The sequence below is a fragment of the Triturus cristatus genome, chromosome 10 (assembly GCF_964204655.1).
Source record: "Triturus cristatus chromosome 10, aTriCri1.1, whole genome shotgun sequence".
In the NCBI taxonomy this organism is placed as follows: domain Eukaryota; kingdom Metazoa; phylum Chordata; class Amphibia; order Caudata; family Salamandridae; genus Triturus; species Triturus cristatus.
Genome location: NC_140593.1, coordinates 1,058,139,855 through 1,058,157,744, shown reverse-complemented (window position 1 = coordinate 1,058,157,744; position 17,890 = coordinate 1,058,139,855). Strand labels below are relative to the sequence as shown.

General features: G+C 44.2%; 1 protein-coding gene across 1 annotated transcript in view; it reads right to left on the bottom strand.

The window, feature by feature from the left end:
* Positions 1-765: 765 nt before the first annotated feature.
* The window catches only part of LOC146796559 (cytochrome P450 3A21-like), a 426,463-nt gene continuing 409,338 nt past the window's right edge, over positions 766-17,890 (bottom strand). Inside the window, exon 13 of the mRNA XM_085629195.1 lies at positions 766-6,232. Within this exon, the coding sequence (XP_085485321.1) occupies positions 6,134-6,232 (99 nt within the window). The 3' untranslated portion in view covers positions 766-6,133. The remainder of the gene's footprint in view (positions 6,233-17,890) is intronic.

Here is a 17,890-nt window from a genome sequence, read left to right as displayed (position 1 = left end):
AAGTTTGGCAGCAAAGTTATGCTATATTTTGATCATTGCCAAGGAAGAGATTGACTGAATATGAATGTGTTCTTGATGATTTGTGATTTTTTTATTCCTATTGTAATTTTATAAGACGTTTATCAATATATAATATTCCACATTGCATTAGAACACATAAATATCAATTAAATGTAATATTTCTTGAAATTCATAAAATGCTATCTCTCTTGCTTTTTGTGTGATGTATATAATGACCTTTAACATGCTGCTGCAATTATTGCATTAAAAACAAGGATGTGTTGTGCCCATATTTTTAAATGGGCCAAGAGTAGTTGTACTGGTTGTAATGTTCAGATTTTATTAACCTCTCCTTTAATATACGTTTTCTGCCATTTTATCTTTTTAATTATTCAGGGATGTCTGCTAAACTGAATAAATAAATGTGTACATTCTTCCATGTCTTTCTGACCTGACACTTTCAATAGATCCCTACTTGAAATTCAGGGAAAACTATCAGTCATTTGTTTTAATATTTGTTCTGAATAGCCTCATGCACATGTATGAAATTTCTCTCTCGCGAATTAGACATTGTTCTTCGTTGAACACTGTGAATTTACAAACAATAGTTGACTGTACAGGAAGCTATTTTTATTGTATTTGGATTAAAGCTTATTGCCAGTAATAAGATGTTGAAATCTGTCTATTTACCAAAGAGATCCTTGATAAATTGATTTTGTTCCACTCTGAGTTGCAAAAATAAAAAGATATGTCTTGGACATCTTCGTTCAAAAAATAGTTTAATGGAATGATGTACATTATTTAAATATTTGCTGAACTCTCCACATTATTTTGCCACGTTTAATCAACCTATAAACACAGATTCCATATTATGTCAAAAGGATTGATGACATACTTTTTAAAGTTTTTATTAAAACATAAAATAAACCCAAATCAAATGAAACAACTCTATACACATCACTACATTTACACCAAGTCCCAAGTTGTATTCCCAGTCACGATGATGTGAAATAAATTCCTTGAACAAATTGTGCAAGTAAAAATTAGCCTATAAAGAAAATAATGAAGCTAAGTTATAAAATCCATCACTTTCAGCACAGAAAACACAATCACCTATGGAAAAGAAACTAACATTACAATTTCCTTGATTGCTTCTTATCTCTGTATATATACTAGAACAAACTTGTATCTGAGAACAGTTGTGACATTTTCCTTGTAATCCATTCTTAATTAATCTTTTATCTAGAAGGATCGGTATATGGGATCACTATTTAAGCTAATTTAACCTCCTCTTTTTATCTAAGGTAAGGTGTATTCATTACCTAACATGCCTATGTTTACAACACAATCTCCCTTTATGCTGAATTCAACATATAATTCTTGTATTGCTTTACATTCTCATCTTCTGATAACTTTGTAATTTTTCTTCAGTTTCAATAACATTATAGCAATGTCTTTTTGTAAAATACGATGTATTGTTCAGTATGAGTGGCGCAAAATCACTTTTAGGTTTCAATATTTATGCTTCCATTTCCATATGTGTTTCATAAAAATGTACATTTGTTGAAAAAGATACTTCAAATTAATTTTTTCCAGTAAACTTATACAATTGAATCTTAGTCACCAATTCTGTTGTGTCAAAGGGGCTGACTTAGACTTCGGAGGGGTAGAGGGTCTATCCGGATGGTGATGACATTTGCCCTGCCATCCTCGGGGACCTATGCCTGCCAAATGTAAAGTTGCCCACCATCCTCGTAGACAACTCCTAAAATTGTCAGGAACTGGCTTCACAGCAGTTCCAGTTAATAATATAAACATTTGATGGATGGCTCCAACAAATATGATGGACGCCCATCAAACATTTACATTGTTTTTCTTTTTTTTTTACAAACTCCCAAACCTTGGGTTTGTTTTAAAAAAAATTAAAATTAATGTGACCAACACCATGGGAAATATATATATGATCGACCACTCTAAATTGGGGGGCAGTCAGGTGGCTAATTGGAGGAGTATGTGGGCACTGGAGCTGGAGTGCACTCCATTGTTGACATACTTAAGATCCACCCCCCTCTGAATTGAGCATGCAGACCTTGAGTTTGATAGAGAGGGTACTCCATTAATGTAGAAATGGAGGACCCTATCCATCAAAGTCTAATTAAGCCCCATAGTTGGATACAAATGTTAAACCTTTTATGCACTTGCCTAACCTTCTTCTTCATCACTGTTGCCAACATATCAAATGATCCTATCTTTCCCTGATGGCACATATCACTTTGAGGATCAGATCAGCACAGATTATTTACTCTTTTATCTGAATGGGCAATAAACTAGCTGCTAATCAGTGACTTTCAGACAGTAAGCATTCCATCTAGTAAGAGATTCTCTCACAGTATTGTTAATCATTCTTCTCTATTCTGCTAATACATTGTATCTGTATTTAAATCAATACTTCTTATAAAACAACATTTAATACATTTAAGTATCAATGCTAATCCTTCAGAGTCTGTTTGTCTGTGCACCGAAATTAATTCTTGGTCAGATGTAGGAAAATATTTATTCAGAGGAGCAGAGGACATTAGCACGCACTATCCCTTTCTGTGAAAGTTAACAGTGCAGAACCTCCCACTATCAAGCACTTTTATATTCTTCCTAAACTCAGAGCAAATAGCGCCTTTCAGGTGGATTTGCTGTACATTTCGACTAGTGACTCGGCCTCCCTGCTGCCAAGAGATCACTGTTAGCTTTGGAGGCACCGGAGTCGGACATGCTGTTTGACAGGACTAAGCCCGCTGTAATATCTGCCCATGCGGCGGTGGGAGGTTCCTTGGCATTGACAGCTGCATGCCGAGGAGAACAGGCGCGGCCCTGGGGGCTGCCAGCATCGGCTGTAGCGACTCCCTAGCAGCGGCGGTTGCCCCACTAACCACGGCCCATTGATCGTCCAGAAATACAGTCACATAACATTCATCAATGATGAATGTTATGTGACTGTAGTCATCAATAAAAATGCATACTGAGTCACGTCGCGAGTCCCGGCTGCGACTCACCATGACGCTGCAAGCCTTGGGCCAATCGGATGCTAAGGGGGTGGGTGGGGCTGCGGCAGCAGAGTGTTTGACTGACAGCCTGCAGGCAGCAAATAGTGTGCATGTTCCGTTTTGGGCTAATCATTTTTACGACCAGCCCGAACATGCGCACTACTAGCCTTCCCTTAGGAGACCGAGGGTTGCTTCATGCAGCAACCCCCGGTCTCCTATGGGCAGCGAGTATCTCTGCTCTAGCCAATCCTGGCACTGCTAATGCAGCGTCTGGATTGGCTGAGTCTCGAGACACCAGTTCCTTCCCTCTCTCCTACTCTTTCCACCTTCCCTCCTTACTGCTCGCGCCCAGCCGTTCGGAGCTCTCCCTTGCAGCCCCCCACCAACCATCCGTCACCTTGCTGCAGTATTGACAGGCAGGGAGATGGGGTTGAATGAATCACGCAGATGGAGAAACCAGAAGAAGACGCGTGCTTTCTGCGCCTCGTCGTGTCCGCAGCCTATCCTCGCTATCGGAGCACCAAACTTCCAGGGACTGCCCCCTCCCTCCCCGCAGCCACCGTCTGAGGTGACTACAGCACCGTACCGACGGCGCACTGGAGGAACGGATATTTAGAGGAAGGTGCTGCCGCAACAGGAGCCGGCGCTAAGGTAAGGCACTTCTCGTTTGTCCTACGGTTGAGCAGGTCTCTGCTGAGACCCAAACACATGGCTGCACCTGCGGATTGGGGCATCTCTGTGGGGCAGAGTTGGAAGAGGCAGCAGGGGAGGGGGACTAAAGCACTTCAATAAAAGGCAGTTGTCATGCATGTTTCTGCTCCTACACGATGAGCACTTATTAAACGCACATAATTACAGAGTTGCTGTGCTGCTGTGTGTGCCTGGTCCATGCCGCAGTTTACCCCAGTGCTGCTGAATGTGGCCTCAGAGGGTGCCTTTCATTCAACTGTGCAGTGTATGTTTGATTACACAAATATGTATCACTGTCACTGTATTAATTACAAACCTTCAATAGCGGTAAAATGAGACGCTTCATTCTCAGAGCCTTGTGTGGTTAATCTGACAGCATTTCTGTTGCATTTGCCATAGAAAGAGCCCGCAGTGGGGCTTGTTTAAAATATGTAAGTCCATGCTTTGAAGAAGCCAGTTCTTTCTTGAACAAACTGCACGCAGTATCATGCTATTTTCATGCACCAACTCCCAGACGTTTCGCATTGTGTTGACTGTAAGAAAGTGCACGTTAATACGTCCCATCATCCCGCTTTTGCAGCGACCGCATGTGTGAATAATGCCCAGTAACGAGAGTTCACTTCTGAGTTAAGTAAACAGAACGAACAGACAACTGATTTGACTCGAGATCGCTCATTTTACAGAAGTCACGCATAGTTCCCTCGTGCCAAAGAGGATAACGTGTACAGTGGTGAACAAGAAGCATGATTTGTGCTCTCCCAAGGTCATTCAACTCATTTGAACCTATATCTGCGTGGGTAGTCCTCTATGAATTAAGCTGTGCGGCATAACATAGAACAGATGTAAAAGTAGCCTTTTATTTAGCTATCCTGTGTTCTACTGCAGCAAACATTGAAAATTAAAAACAGAAATGTAACCATGTAAGTGTATTCTTTAACTTTTTCAGATGGAGTTTTAGTCAAACTGTGAAGCTAGTACTTAAAAAGCCTATGACCGACATGTTGCATTGCGCACAATTGTGGTCATTCAACCTGCTCCTGCCTAGCCATCCCCACGTGTTTCCTGCTCCCTAGCCACTATCCACACCAACCACCCCATTCTGCTCTACCTATCATTTTTGTTGTTGTTCATTTGAATGTTTTTGTAGTTTTTCACTCCCCTTGTGTGTTTAATTTCAATTTTTGTTCCCCAGTTTATATTTTTTCTACTCATACCAACCAGGCCCTGACAGCACTATCTATGGTAGAGGGAGACAGCTCTGCCAGAGTCCCACACCCCGTGTGGCTGACAATGACTCCACCATATTTTTGATGAGGCTGAGGTGGATCGAATGAATATTTGTTGTGCAGTGTCACCTCCCCCTCATGCTGGCCGCATATGCAGAAATAGCAGCGGTATTTGCTCGAGTTGACTGCTGTAAAATCGAGAAAGGCATAGACAAAGCTCCGGTCTAACATAACATAATAGACCCCAGGTTTGTCCATTAAACTTGTTCACATCGCTAACTAGTGTTTTCTATTGGAAAGGGTAGAGCCAAAGCAGTCTTGCTTAGTACCCTAGCCCTCGTCAGAAGTCAGACTTGCTTTGCAACCCAGAAATTCTCTGAAATAATCTATGTTTTCTTTTATGAATGCCTAGAAAAACTGAATTTTTAATCCATTTAAATAACAGAAATAGTGCTGAAAATCGCATTTAAAAAAAAATTCTTCACGACGGGAGAACCCCCCCGAAACCCCCTTTATTGCCGCCCGGCTCGTTCGCTGCACTGGCTCGCATACGTTGATTCGTTCTGCATACGCTTCACCAGCTTCAAATCCCACCAGCCGCCACTGCTCCCTAGGAGGGCTCACTGAAACTACAACATTACCTAAAAGTGCCGGATTTCTGCAGCGCCCCTCCAGCGCTAAAATGTGTTTTTATAACATTCTTGTAGACACAACTACTGGAAAAAAGAAGAGTTGAATGACGTGCAGTTTAAGCACGTTCTTCAGGGTTTACAGAAGGTTGCCGAGTGCCTGTAGCAGCATGTCAATGAGTGATGCTATCCTCATGGTTTCAAGCCAGCAGCCATGCTGTTACAGATACATAACTGAGAAATAAGAGGCAATAATTGGTTGCGCTAAATAAAAAACACTATATCCAAGGCATAATTATGTAAATTGATGACGCAACACTGATTTTAGCAAGTGAGGTGCAGGAAACGTAGGCCAAACAAGAAAACAAAATCCAAAGGCGAAGCGTAAAAACTGATAGGGGGTCAAGGACAGGAGTTCTTTGGGAAAGGCTTCAACTGTGGGCATTGCGGGACAATATATTGCATCTTCATTTTCCAGTGTGATATTCGCAATTGGCTGCATGCTGCTAGTTGGGAGGCTTTGCAGAAGGACGTATGTGGTTTGTGTCAATTATTTATCTTCTACTGGTGCAGCTGTCCTGGGCACAAGTTTTAGATATATTGGCGTTTTGGTTTTTATGACTCCCTTGGTGTCCAACTCAAGTGGAATCTGCAACGATGGAAAGAAAACAAATCATCAGTGACATTTAATCGGGACATGAAGACATTAGATGAAATCTGAGAGGCAGATAAAGAGCTCTAATTCACAGGTCATAAGGTTGAAGACATAACTAACTGGCAACAAAAGCATCACACAGGTTAGAACTGGATCCAGCAGCAGATACGACCATCAGCTACCTAACACACATTTATTTGATGGGCAACTGGAAAAATTACACGTCTGGGTTCTTTGGATAATGGAATATGCAAACTTAAGATTTAGGAACTTTCCAAATAGCACTGAAAACCACATCTTGTGCCAGAGACAGTTGTGAAACTGATGGAGGTTACCAAAAACAAGAAAATATTGGGTTATATCAAATTAAAAATAATTTGTTGAGGGTCACTGAGAATACAGGTATTAATTTGCTGAGGGGCATGGAGAATACACAGTTGTAAGACAAAAAAATTGGAGGTGCCGCGGTACACTGATCAATTCGAACTAAGTTCTGAAATATTTAATTTAATGGACAATACCGGTGAACAAGTGCATGAATAACACTTACCATTTCCAGTGACAAAGTCACAGTCACTGTTTGATTAGCGGTTGTCGGCTGTTTGATGGGACCATTAATACATTGACGGCACCATTAATATATTGACGCCCTTACTTGCAGGCCATTAGCATGACAGTTTACTTGAATGGTTGTCTCTCATATGGGGCCTCATGTAGGTAAATATAATTTACCGATTCTTAAATACCGAACTTTACCGAATCGGTATTTATGAATCGGAAAGTTATATGTAGGTAATAATTCGGTAATAATTACCGATTCGGTAACATTCGGTATTCAAGAATCGGAATTTACCGAATCGGTAAATACCGAGGTGGTATTTACCGAATCGGTAAAATCCGAAGTGGTATTTACCGAATCGGTAAATACCGAATCGGTATTTACCGAATCGGAAAAACGAAAACACATGACTGGATGAAACAGCCAATCCTGTGCAACCACACCCCACCCAACCAGGAAGTGGCCACACCCAGGCAGGTGCACACAATCAACAGACCCTGGAGAGGCTGGGAGTGCAGAGGAGAGGCAGGGAGCCAGTGCCTGATTGTGCAGCTCAAAATCACTATGTCCAGCCAGAGGACACAGAGAGATGGAGGGAAAAGGAGGAGGAAGCAGAAATTCAGCCCCAGGGAACTCCAGGTGCTAGTGGAGGAGGTGGTGAAGCAGCACCAGAAGCTGTTTGGGAGGCAGTCCCTGCAAGTGCCAGAGTCAGAAAAGCGCAATATATGGCTGGGAATCCAGGCGCAGGTCAATGCTGTTGGAGTGACCCCCAGGGACATTGAGGTACTGAAAAAGCGCTGGTACAACCTGAGGATCGTCACAAAGAGGAAGATGGGGGAAATACAGAAGGAGGCCAGCCGGACAGGAGGTGGAATTAACAGGGCACCTGCCCTCACCGAACTGGAGGAGCTGGTGGAGGCCACAATAGAGCACGAGAGCGTCGTGGGCCTTGGGGATGCCGACAGCTCTGCCAGAGCCGCCACCCAACAAGGTAAGACGAATGCACAGCAATGTAGCCCCCCCTACCCCTATCCCACATCCCCCATTGTGAAATGAGTATCCCACTCCAGTCCATGTGTTAGTGCAGACAGGCAATGCATTATGGGAGATGTAGTCAGGGAAACCCCAACCATGAACTGAATAGCACAGAACAACAATGCATGGTACACACATTAGCCAAAAGCAGGCAGAGGACAATGTGAGAGTGTTACAGAAATTTATTGTGATGCTAGCAATGCAGGGCTTCAGATACACTGAGCTGATGTTGCATTTCTGTCCACAGATGTAACATCGCGCAGGACTGCACATGCTACAGGAGAGAGGGCACACCGGCAAGACAGGTCAGCTCTGGCCAGCACAAGTTCTGCCCAGGGAGTATTGCCACAGCCAGCATCACCACTACCACAGCCAGCATCACCACCACCACAGCCCGCATCACCACTACCACAGCCAGCATCACCTCAACCACAGCCAGCATCACCTCTACCACAGCCAGCATCGCCACTCATGTTTGAGTCACCGGCCACATCAACCGCCTGCATTTGTGAGGTCGAGGAGGCGTGCTGCTGCCAGGTTGCGAGTGTTAGACACCTCATCTGACGACAGCAGGGGCCCGGAGCCAAACACTATGCCCCAGGATGGGAGCCATGCCACTGTGCCCTCCACCTCACAGGGAGAACACACGGGTGCAAGACGGCGCCGCAGGTCGCGGGTGCAGAGTCCACCAGCAGACGTTGACAGCCATGGGGTCTTCTCGGGGCTCGAGGGCAACATGCTGAAGCAACAGCGCCTGCAAACAAAGGCAGTTATGTCAGTGCAGCGGCATATGCGGGGACTGAAAACCACTTTTGTAAACATGGACAGGAACATCAGCGCAATGGCGGTGGGGATGGGTGACATGGCAGCGGGCATTCGGGACATGTCCTAGTCCATCAAGCTGTTGTGCAGCAAATATGATGCAGACAGAGCTGCACGGCGCCGGGAACGGCAGAGGAGAGACAGTCACACCAGGGCACTCAACCGGCTGGCAACTGCCACTTCACTACTCTGCCGGCGCTCTGTGTCTATGCAGGAGGGCCTGACACACTGCAGCAGCGACGTGTCTCGGGGGATGGTGCAGGTCACAAGTGCACTTGAGGTGCTATTGACAAGTCAGGCGGCCACAACTGGTGCAGGGGATGCTGCGGAAAGCATCGACACCAGCAGCAGGAGCAGCATAACACCCCCGGTCCCAGATACACGCAGGAGCAGCAGGCGGCTTGGGGCTGGCACTAGTGAGGAGGCTCAATCCGTGCCATCCCACACTGTAGCGCGTGGCCGCAAACATTAATGCAGCACCGCATAGCCAAAGACTATTGGGTGATGTAACCCTGGACTTACTACTTGTAATTACGCAATGTTGCCAGAATGGCATATTCTTGGTGTGGTGGCGTAGTGCCGCATTATTAAACTACGTCATGACATCCAACAACTGGCTGTGTCCCCCTACTTACTCAGAAATAGTTGCATGTGATCTCTGCCCGTCTCTCTCTCCCATCTGTTGCTGTTGGCATTCCAGCTGCGTTGGCCTCTGGCTGACCTGACTCATCCTCATTGTCCTCAAAATCTGTTAGTTCCACCTCTGTACTTCTCTTCGTGGCAAGGTTGTGCAGCATTACACAAGTGGCAATGATCTTGCAACAGATGATGGGTGTGTACTGGCGTGCGCCTCCGCTCTTGTGGAGGCAGCGGAACCTGCTTTTCAATAGTCCAAACGTGCGCTCCACCACGTTGCGTGTAGATTTGTGTGCCATGTTATATCGTCTCTCACTCTGGGTTGATGGGTGTAGGTAGGGAGTGAGGATGAATGACCGCACGGCATATGCACTGTCGCCTAGGTGAGTAAAAGGGAACCATCAGTCACATGCCTCAATACACTATGATTTGCAAGTATCATGGGGCGTCACTGTTACTTACCTAGCAGGTATCCTTCTCCAAATTCTCCGGCAAGCAGTCGTGTGTAGATCCCACTGTTCTGGAAGATGTAGGAGTCGTGGGTGCTCCCAGGAAACTTCGCAACAATATCAGTGATGATGTTCCCTGCATCGCAGATTACCTGCACATTGATGGAGTGGGTGGACTTTCTGTTCCTGTAGATGTGCTCAGTGGCAGCTGGTGGGAAGATTGGGATGTGTGCGCCATCAATACAGCCAATGACATGGGGGAACTGTGCCATGTGATAAAAGTCAGTTTTAGTTTTCTGCAGTTCAGCCTGTGTGTTTGGGAAGCTGATGTAGTGGTGCATTCTCTGCATCATGGCATCCAGGAACTTCCTGAAGAAACGGGACAGGCAACTCTGGGATACACCGCCCACCGCAGCTATCACCCCCTGGTAACTGCCAGATGCGAGTAGATGTAGGCTGCAGAGCACCTGCACATGTGGTGGTATGGCATGCGCCCTTCTTGTTGGCTGGTCCAGGAGTGGGTGCAGGTCCCTTATCAGGTCCATGATGGTTTGTGGGTGTAGCCTGTACCTTTCATGTATCTCTGCGTCAGTCTGTTGAAAGAGTGTGATGCGCTGTCTGTAGATGCGTTCCTCCCGTCTCCAAATCCTCAGACCTGCTGCCTGTAGACGTAGGCGCCTTGCAATGACATACAGAGCGGCCATGTTGTCCACGCTGTTGCATTTTGGGATTGCTTATATGCACTGTTGATGCTTACCACCTGCTTTCAATCTGTGTTAATTACCGACTCTTACTTACCGAATTTCATGGATTTCTTAATTACCGAATTTACCTACATGTCTTTTTCCGTTTTACCACTTCATATTTACCACTTCATATTTACCACTTCATAATTACCACTTCATATTTACCGAATCGGAAAATATGTATTCGGTAAATATGAATCGGTATTTTAGAAATCGGTAAATATGAATCGGTATTTACCGCTTCATATTTACCGAAAACTGGTTTTTGGCCTCCTACATCTCACTTGACTAAATACCGGTCGGTAACGGGATATTTACCGAATTTCGGCCGTTACCGACCGGTATTTAGCTACCTACATATGGCCCATAGTGTTGTAAACTGAAATTATTTCTCTCTGATCTGAGCTTAGGGAAATGGGCATTATATAGCTGTGGTCCATTTTATCTGTACGGCCACAACCACATTGTCTAGACCTGTTGGCTCGCTGGTGCCAAGTGAGACGTCCAGAGGTTTCAGACAGTGGTATAATGAGGAACATTCTTTCTTATGCATCCCACCACATTCTACCATGTATTTTGCACATGTTGGTCAGATATATACCTGATCTTGAATTCCAGTGTTAACCCATGGTAGGCCTTATGTGTTAAGCTGTAGGCGGACTCTTGCCACTTGGAACTCTACCTATTGCAAGTTAATTGTCTCTCGGATATGCACAGTTTGCATCTTAGCGTGCACACACTGGGACAGTGCTCTGGTGAGTTACATTTTAAGGCTGCAGAGGTGAAGACATAATGCCAGACTGCCTATGTACCATTTGCAATCGACTCCTGTGATATGTGTTTCAAATGTCAAGTAGAAGGGTCAACTCATACTTGTTAAAATTCAAGCTCAAATTGACATTGGTGCCACAATTAGCGACATGGGCAAGGCTTTGTGGGGATCCCTTGACACTGCAACTAATGCATTTTCTGAGGGGCACTCATGATGGTCAAAGTAGAATCCATTGAATTAGAGGCTTTCTGTTTGGAGCTAAGAATAATGAAGATCGGAGGTTCTGATTTTCTTTTGAGGAGCATTGAGGATAGCAAAAGTAGTCTGCCTTCAAATCAAATCAAAGGAGGCATTCTTTTTACTGCACAGTGTTAGAAATGGGGGTCTCTAGTTAGCAGAAGTATGCACCTTGTCCAAGTAGGGACCCTTCCTTCTAATCAGGATAAGGGAATTATATGTCTAAAATAACCCCTGTTCATCCCTTTGGTAGCTTGGCACAAGCAGTCAGGCTTATCTCAGAGGCAATATGTAAAGCATTTGCACATAACACACAGTAATGCACTGAAAAACTACAAAAGGACATCACACCAGTTGTAGAAAAATAGCCAATATGTATCTGTGTAAACACGACCAAAATGATAAACATCCAACATACTGTAACAAAGTTATGAAATTTGCAAGAATAAACTTAAAAGACAGTTCCTTAAAGTCGATAGCTCTGGCGTCAGTGGACCATGGCTGCGGTGCGGGATGGGGCAGTGCTTCATATACCTCACGAGCAGTGCCCCAGGCCACGGTGCAGGCAGCATCCATGCCATCATCTTGGAGCATCGTCATCAGTGAGACCTGGGCAGCAATGTGAAGCAAGGTGATGCAACGTGCAGTGCTCACAGGTCACGGCGTAATAAGCGGCTCAGTGATGGCGTTGGGTGGCATTAGTGAAACCATGGCGGCGGTACTCGTTACAGTCCCAGCAGGTCAGGTAACTGGCAGCAGCATTGTTAACAGCGGTGGGTTGCTTTTCCCCTCTGTGGCAGCTGAAACATGTAGTTCTAGGAGCAGGTACCCAGAGGATGGTGAGGTCTTTGGTGTGTCTGAGACTTCCACGCGGAGGCAAGCTCTACTTCAAACCCTTGGAGAGCTTTAACAGCAGGACTTACAAAAGTTCAGTCCAGTCCTTTCATTGCCCAAGACAGAAGCAGCAACTGCAGTATAACCCAAAAACGCAGCAAACAGTAAAGGGGTAGTACTGCTCCTGGCATCTCTTCCAGCTCTTCTTCTTGCCAGTGTCCTTAGTCCAAAAGTGTTCTTTTGAAGTCGTTGATGTTCCTGACACTTCCAACAGGAGGCAAGCTCTACATCAAGCCATCAGAGATACTTAGACAGCAGGATGATAAGAGTACAGGCCAGTCCTCTCACTGCCCTAGACAGAAGCAGCAAGAAGCAGGCCAATAGAGCAAACCATGCAGCAAAGTAGTAGTTCCTCCTGACAGCTTTCTCAGCCCTTCTTCCTGGCAGTTTTCTTGGTCCAGCAGTAATCTAAATTTCTGGGGTTTTAGGTCTAACACTTATACCCCTTTTTCTCTTTGAAGTCTTTGTGCAGAATGTTTCTCTTGCTCAGTAAAACCAGTTCTGTCCTCCCTGGTCCAGTGTCACTAAAGGGGGTGGAGATAGCATTGTGCAGGGCAGCCACAGCCTATTCTGGTGTCATTGACAACTTCGCCCTGCACTCTAGCTCAGGATGGCCCATCATATGCAGGGCACATCGCAGCTCCCTTTGTGTGAGTGTCTGGAGTCAATGCACAAACAGCCTTTGTCAATCTAAAACCGGACGGTGAATCCACAAGCAGGCAGGGGCACACAGGATGGTTAGATAATAAAATGGGCAATTCCTAAAAGTTGCATTTTCAAATACCTAATTTAAGAAAACCATCTTTACTAAAAGGTGTGTTATAAATTCTGAGTTCACAGAGTCTATACTCCAAATCTTAAGCTGTTCCCAATGGAAAGCTTCACTTGTAAACAAGGCAGCTCTAGTGTTAGCCAATGGAAGAGCTAATCATTGCAATAGTGGAAAACAAAATTGGCAGTATTTTTCTAGCAGGACATGTAAAACACACCAGTACATGTCATACCTTACACATACTCTGCACCCTGCGCACAGGGGTCCCTTGGGCTTACCTGAGGGAGCATTACATGTAAGAAAAGGGAAGGTTAGGGCCTGGCTAGTGGGTGCACTTGCAAGGTCAACAGGCAGCTCTGAGAAACATTTGGAAGGCTAATGATGTGGGTGGCACAACCAGTGCTGCAGGCCCACTAGTAGCATTTGATTTACCGACCCTGGGCACACCTTTGCACATTACTAGGGACTTATTAGTAAATCAAATATGCCAATCATGGAAATGCCAACCAGTAACACAATTTACATGGTGAGCATATGCACTTTAGCACTGAATAGCAGTGGTAAAGTGTCCAGAGTCCTAAAAGCGGGAAAAATAAGTAAAAAAGAGGAGGTAAAAAAGCAAAAGGTCTGGGGGTAAACCCGCTAAAAATGCCAGGTCTAACACACAGTTTTAATATGTTGCTAAAAATTGGCTTCGGATCTGGAACCGGATTACACAAGTTGTGTGCTCCGCACAGATGACGCAGTTTGCTATCAAAATTTTGACTCTGTCCACCTGAACTGTACATCTGTAATATGGAATGTACACCAGACTTTAACATGGCATACATGTACAGTCATGAACTATACTCATATTCAAGGGTCATTTATTTCGAGTTTCAGTGCTCACAGCACCATAATAGACCATCTTATACATCCACCACTCTGTCACTTTTTACACTCCTATTCACATTTACAGAAGGTGTGTTTGGACGTGCGCAGGTGATCGTCCATTTGCCTAAAAATGGGGCAGATAGCTTCTGTGTGTTTTCAACACCTCAATTGTCCTCAGGACACACAAAACTTGCTAATTGAAATCTTTATCATTCCGAGTCCAGATCTTAAAAGAGTAAGCTTAGTGACTAAAAGACTGGTGAGTCGGTAATGGCTCCTTTATTTACAAGAAACTTTCGTGACTGAAAGTCAAACACGTAAGGAATATGAGGAGGAAGGTGGATGAGCCAGGAATAGATCAATTACGTACTAGAAATTTTCCTTAATTTGATAGAAAGTCTTATTTTAAGTAGGAAATACGACGAGGAAGATGGACAAGTCGGTAGCGGCTTCATCACCTATTAGAAATTGTCATTATTCTGAAGATTACTCACTAGCAAACTTCATTACTCTTTACTTCATTACCTCTGAGTCTTAAATGAGTGAGGAATGTGAAGAAGAAAATAGAGTGGGTGGTTTGGAGGGAATCTAATACTAAAGGAAGCTAGGTACTGGGTCTCATACACATTGTGAGAGGAATTATGTACATTAAGGTTAATATATGCTCCAAGGGGCATGGACAATGGACAATAGTTAAATGTTAGAGTTCCAAAATGAATGTATGAACTAAGACCCCACTTTCAGGGATCATTTCTGTGGGTTTCCACTAACTATGATTAAAACAAAATCCTAAAAAAAGATTATAATCTTCTTGCACCTTTAAGGTCGCCGGCTCATGCCAGTAATGTTAGTTTCGTCTCCATGGTAAAGGTTCTATTGGAGACAGTTATTTGGTCCTAGCTGTGCTGGCAAGCTCGGATGTTCGTGGTGCTGAACTGGAGAATAAAGGTCCAAATACAGTTCATCTCTACATTTTATTACTGGCGATGAGTTGTGCCTGATTGGGGACAGGTGTCTCGCACCACCAATTCCGTTACTGGACCCATGCGATGCAGGAAAGAAAAGGACACAGCTGTACAGAAATAGACTGTCGGATTCATGGATTTTGAACAGTGAGTACGTGAATAAGTGTGATCTCCCTGCATTTACCGTGGCGGCAGCAGTATTGGGCTTTTGTTGGAAGTCCCAAACCGATTTTTGGCAGCTCAAGCCTTAGTCCACGCAGTCCCAAATTGATTTTTGGTAGCTCAAGCCTCAGTCCACACGCTCGACACTTGGCTCTCCTGGCCCCTATAATCTAGTGAGTGCCGGTGAATTGTTCCTTCAGCTGTAGACATTTCTCCGTCCTTGGAGGAGCGGCTGTCACGTTGTCGTCACAGGTATGATGGGATGATTCCATGTGCATAACGACAAGCAGCCATGTTGGTTAAGGAGTAAAGTCTATTTGCCTTGTTCACGGTTACTAAGGAGATTTTTTTTTTTTTAGAAATCGTCGTTTATGGACTCTGCGCTCTGAGAAGTACACTGAAGTGAGAGTTTGATGAGATTATTTTTGTTACAGATTTCTCCCCGTATTTTTGTGTTTTTATCTTTGTTTATTGCAAACTGTCTCGATTTTAGCAAGTGTATACTGCAAGACAACATGACAACTGCCAGTATGTCACAACCCCCTGCCTTTCTTTCCGAAAAAGGTGAGCTTTTTTGCCATGGAAAAGTTAGAAGACGTTTTTTGACTCCTACATTGTGGCAATAGGGGGGACATTTTTCTGCCTTCAGGAAGCAAGCCATATTGTTGCACAATCTTGGCATTAAGGCACAGAATATCTAAGACAGCATTGATGAACTGCCAATAGTGATGGAGATGGGGAGCCTTCGGATGTTTATGAGATGTCTATGAAAATGACGGAACGGTACTTTGGATCACGTATCAATGTTGAATTAGACCATCACAGATAATTCACTAGTGTGCAGCAACCCAGTGAGAAGGTGGGAAATTAAGTTGCTTCCCTAAAGATTTAGCTCTCAGTTGTCTGATTCTCTTATTAGAGATTAGTTGGTGAGATGCACCAACAGCAACAAGGTGCAGGAGAAATTGTTGTCTAAGAACCTGTCGCTTATGGAAGCCGTGCCAATTGAGGAAGAGATGGAGAATACGTCAAGTTGGGTGAAGGAGATGAGGAAAGGCGCAGTGGATTTGGACAAAAATGATATACAGAGTGTATTCATGGTTTTATGAATGATGCAGCACTCCAGGCCGGAGGTGGAAATGTTTTAAAAGTGTCCTTTGGGGCGAAGGGGAGGAGTGCCTAGCACGACTTGCAGACACTTGGATATGCGGATCATGACTCACAGACACCTGGACAAACGGATCTGCGGAAAGCTTAGTGTTTCAGATATGGGAGTTTTGCCCATTATTCAAATAGTCCAAATTGCTATGCTAGAAGGTTGGTGTGAAAGAAGTGTGGAATCGGATTGCATTATGCTCAAGTGTGTAGATCGGCTGAGAAGATAAAAGGGATGGATAGTACGTTGGATGGTGTGCGCACTGTAGTTTTGAGTGTGAATGGTGAGAATAGAAAGTGAAAAAGTGACAATGCCAGAGATTGAGATTGAAGTTGAGGGAAAAACCTATGTGCTGCTGGCAGACTCTGGTTCACTGTTCAATATGATTAGAAACAGACAGTGGGATGAGAAATTTGCAGAGCAGGATGTCAAATTGTTCCAGCCAGATATTAATCCAGTTAGTTATGGTGGGTCACGTATTAAAGTACTGGGTTATGTTGTCACCAAAATTGAATTTAAAAATAGGCAAACTATTGGGACAGTATATGTGGCAGAGAGAGGTGACAATCTCTTGGGGTAGAGGCACCAAAGTGATTTGGGGAATATTTTAAATCCCGGTGCTGGTAACCCAAGGGATCAAGTGATGTTTGTTGATAACTCTGGCAATGGTGAACAGTTCTTCCAGGATTTGGTGAGGGGTTAGGTCTTCTCAAGGGCTTTGAACACTGTATCATTTTGAAAAAGGGAGCTAAACCATGTGTGCATAAGGTGCAAAAGGTACTGAACATGATGGTGGAGCTGTTAAGAATGGAACTTAAAAAACTGTTGGATTTGGGGGTCATTGAAGAGATTGAAGCCATCAAGTGGCTGGCACCAGTGGTACTGACACCCAAGGATGGAGGTAGCAGTATTAGAATGTGTGTTGACTTGCGTAGTTTAAATGAGTGTTTTTGGGTTGACCGTCAGCCACTTTCAAACATCTCCGAGTCCATCAGTGTATTGAAGGGAGCTAAAGTTTTTAGTGTCTTGGATCTGTCATCAGGGTATCATCAGGTGATGCTACATAGGGATTCTAGACATTTGACTTCGTTTGTAACTCTTTAGGGAGCATATTGCTTCATAAGGATGCTGTTTGGTTTGGCCTCAGTGGCAGCCTGTTTTCATCATGAAACTGGTACTGGGTGATCTGTCCTCTTTTTCCAGGATGATATCCTGATTTATGGTAAGGATGAACGTGAGCATGAGGTTGTTTTGAGGAGTGTGTTGAAAAAGTTGTGTGAAAGAGGACTCACTGTGAAGGAACAGAAATCCCGGATTGGGGTAATGTCAGTCACTTCCTGGGCCATGTGATTTCTAGTGAGGGCATACACTGCCAGAGAGTATCGTGACTACCCCAACTCCTAGTGATAAAGAACAAGTTAGATAATTCCTGGGCCTTGCAGAATTTTATTCAAAGTTTGTGAAGGGGTTTGCAAGTGTGGTTTAGCCAATCAGGATTTTGTTGAGGAAGGGTTTGCATTTCGGCTGGTCTGAAGAGTGTGAGAAGGCTTTTGTGACGATTAAGTCAGAAATTG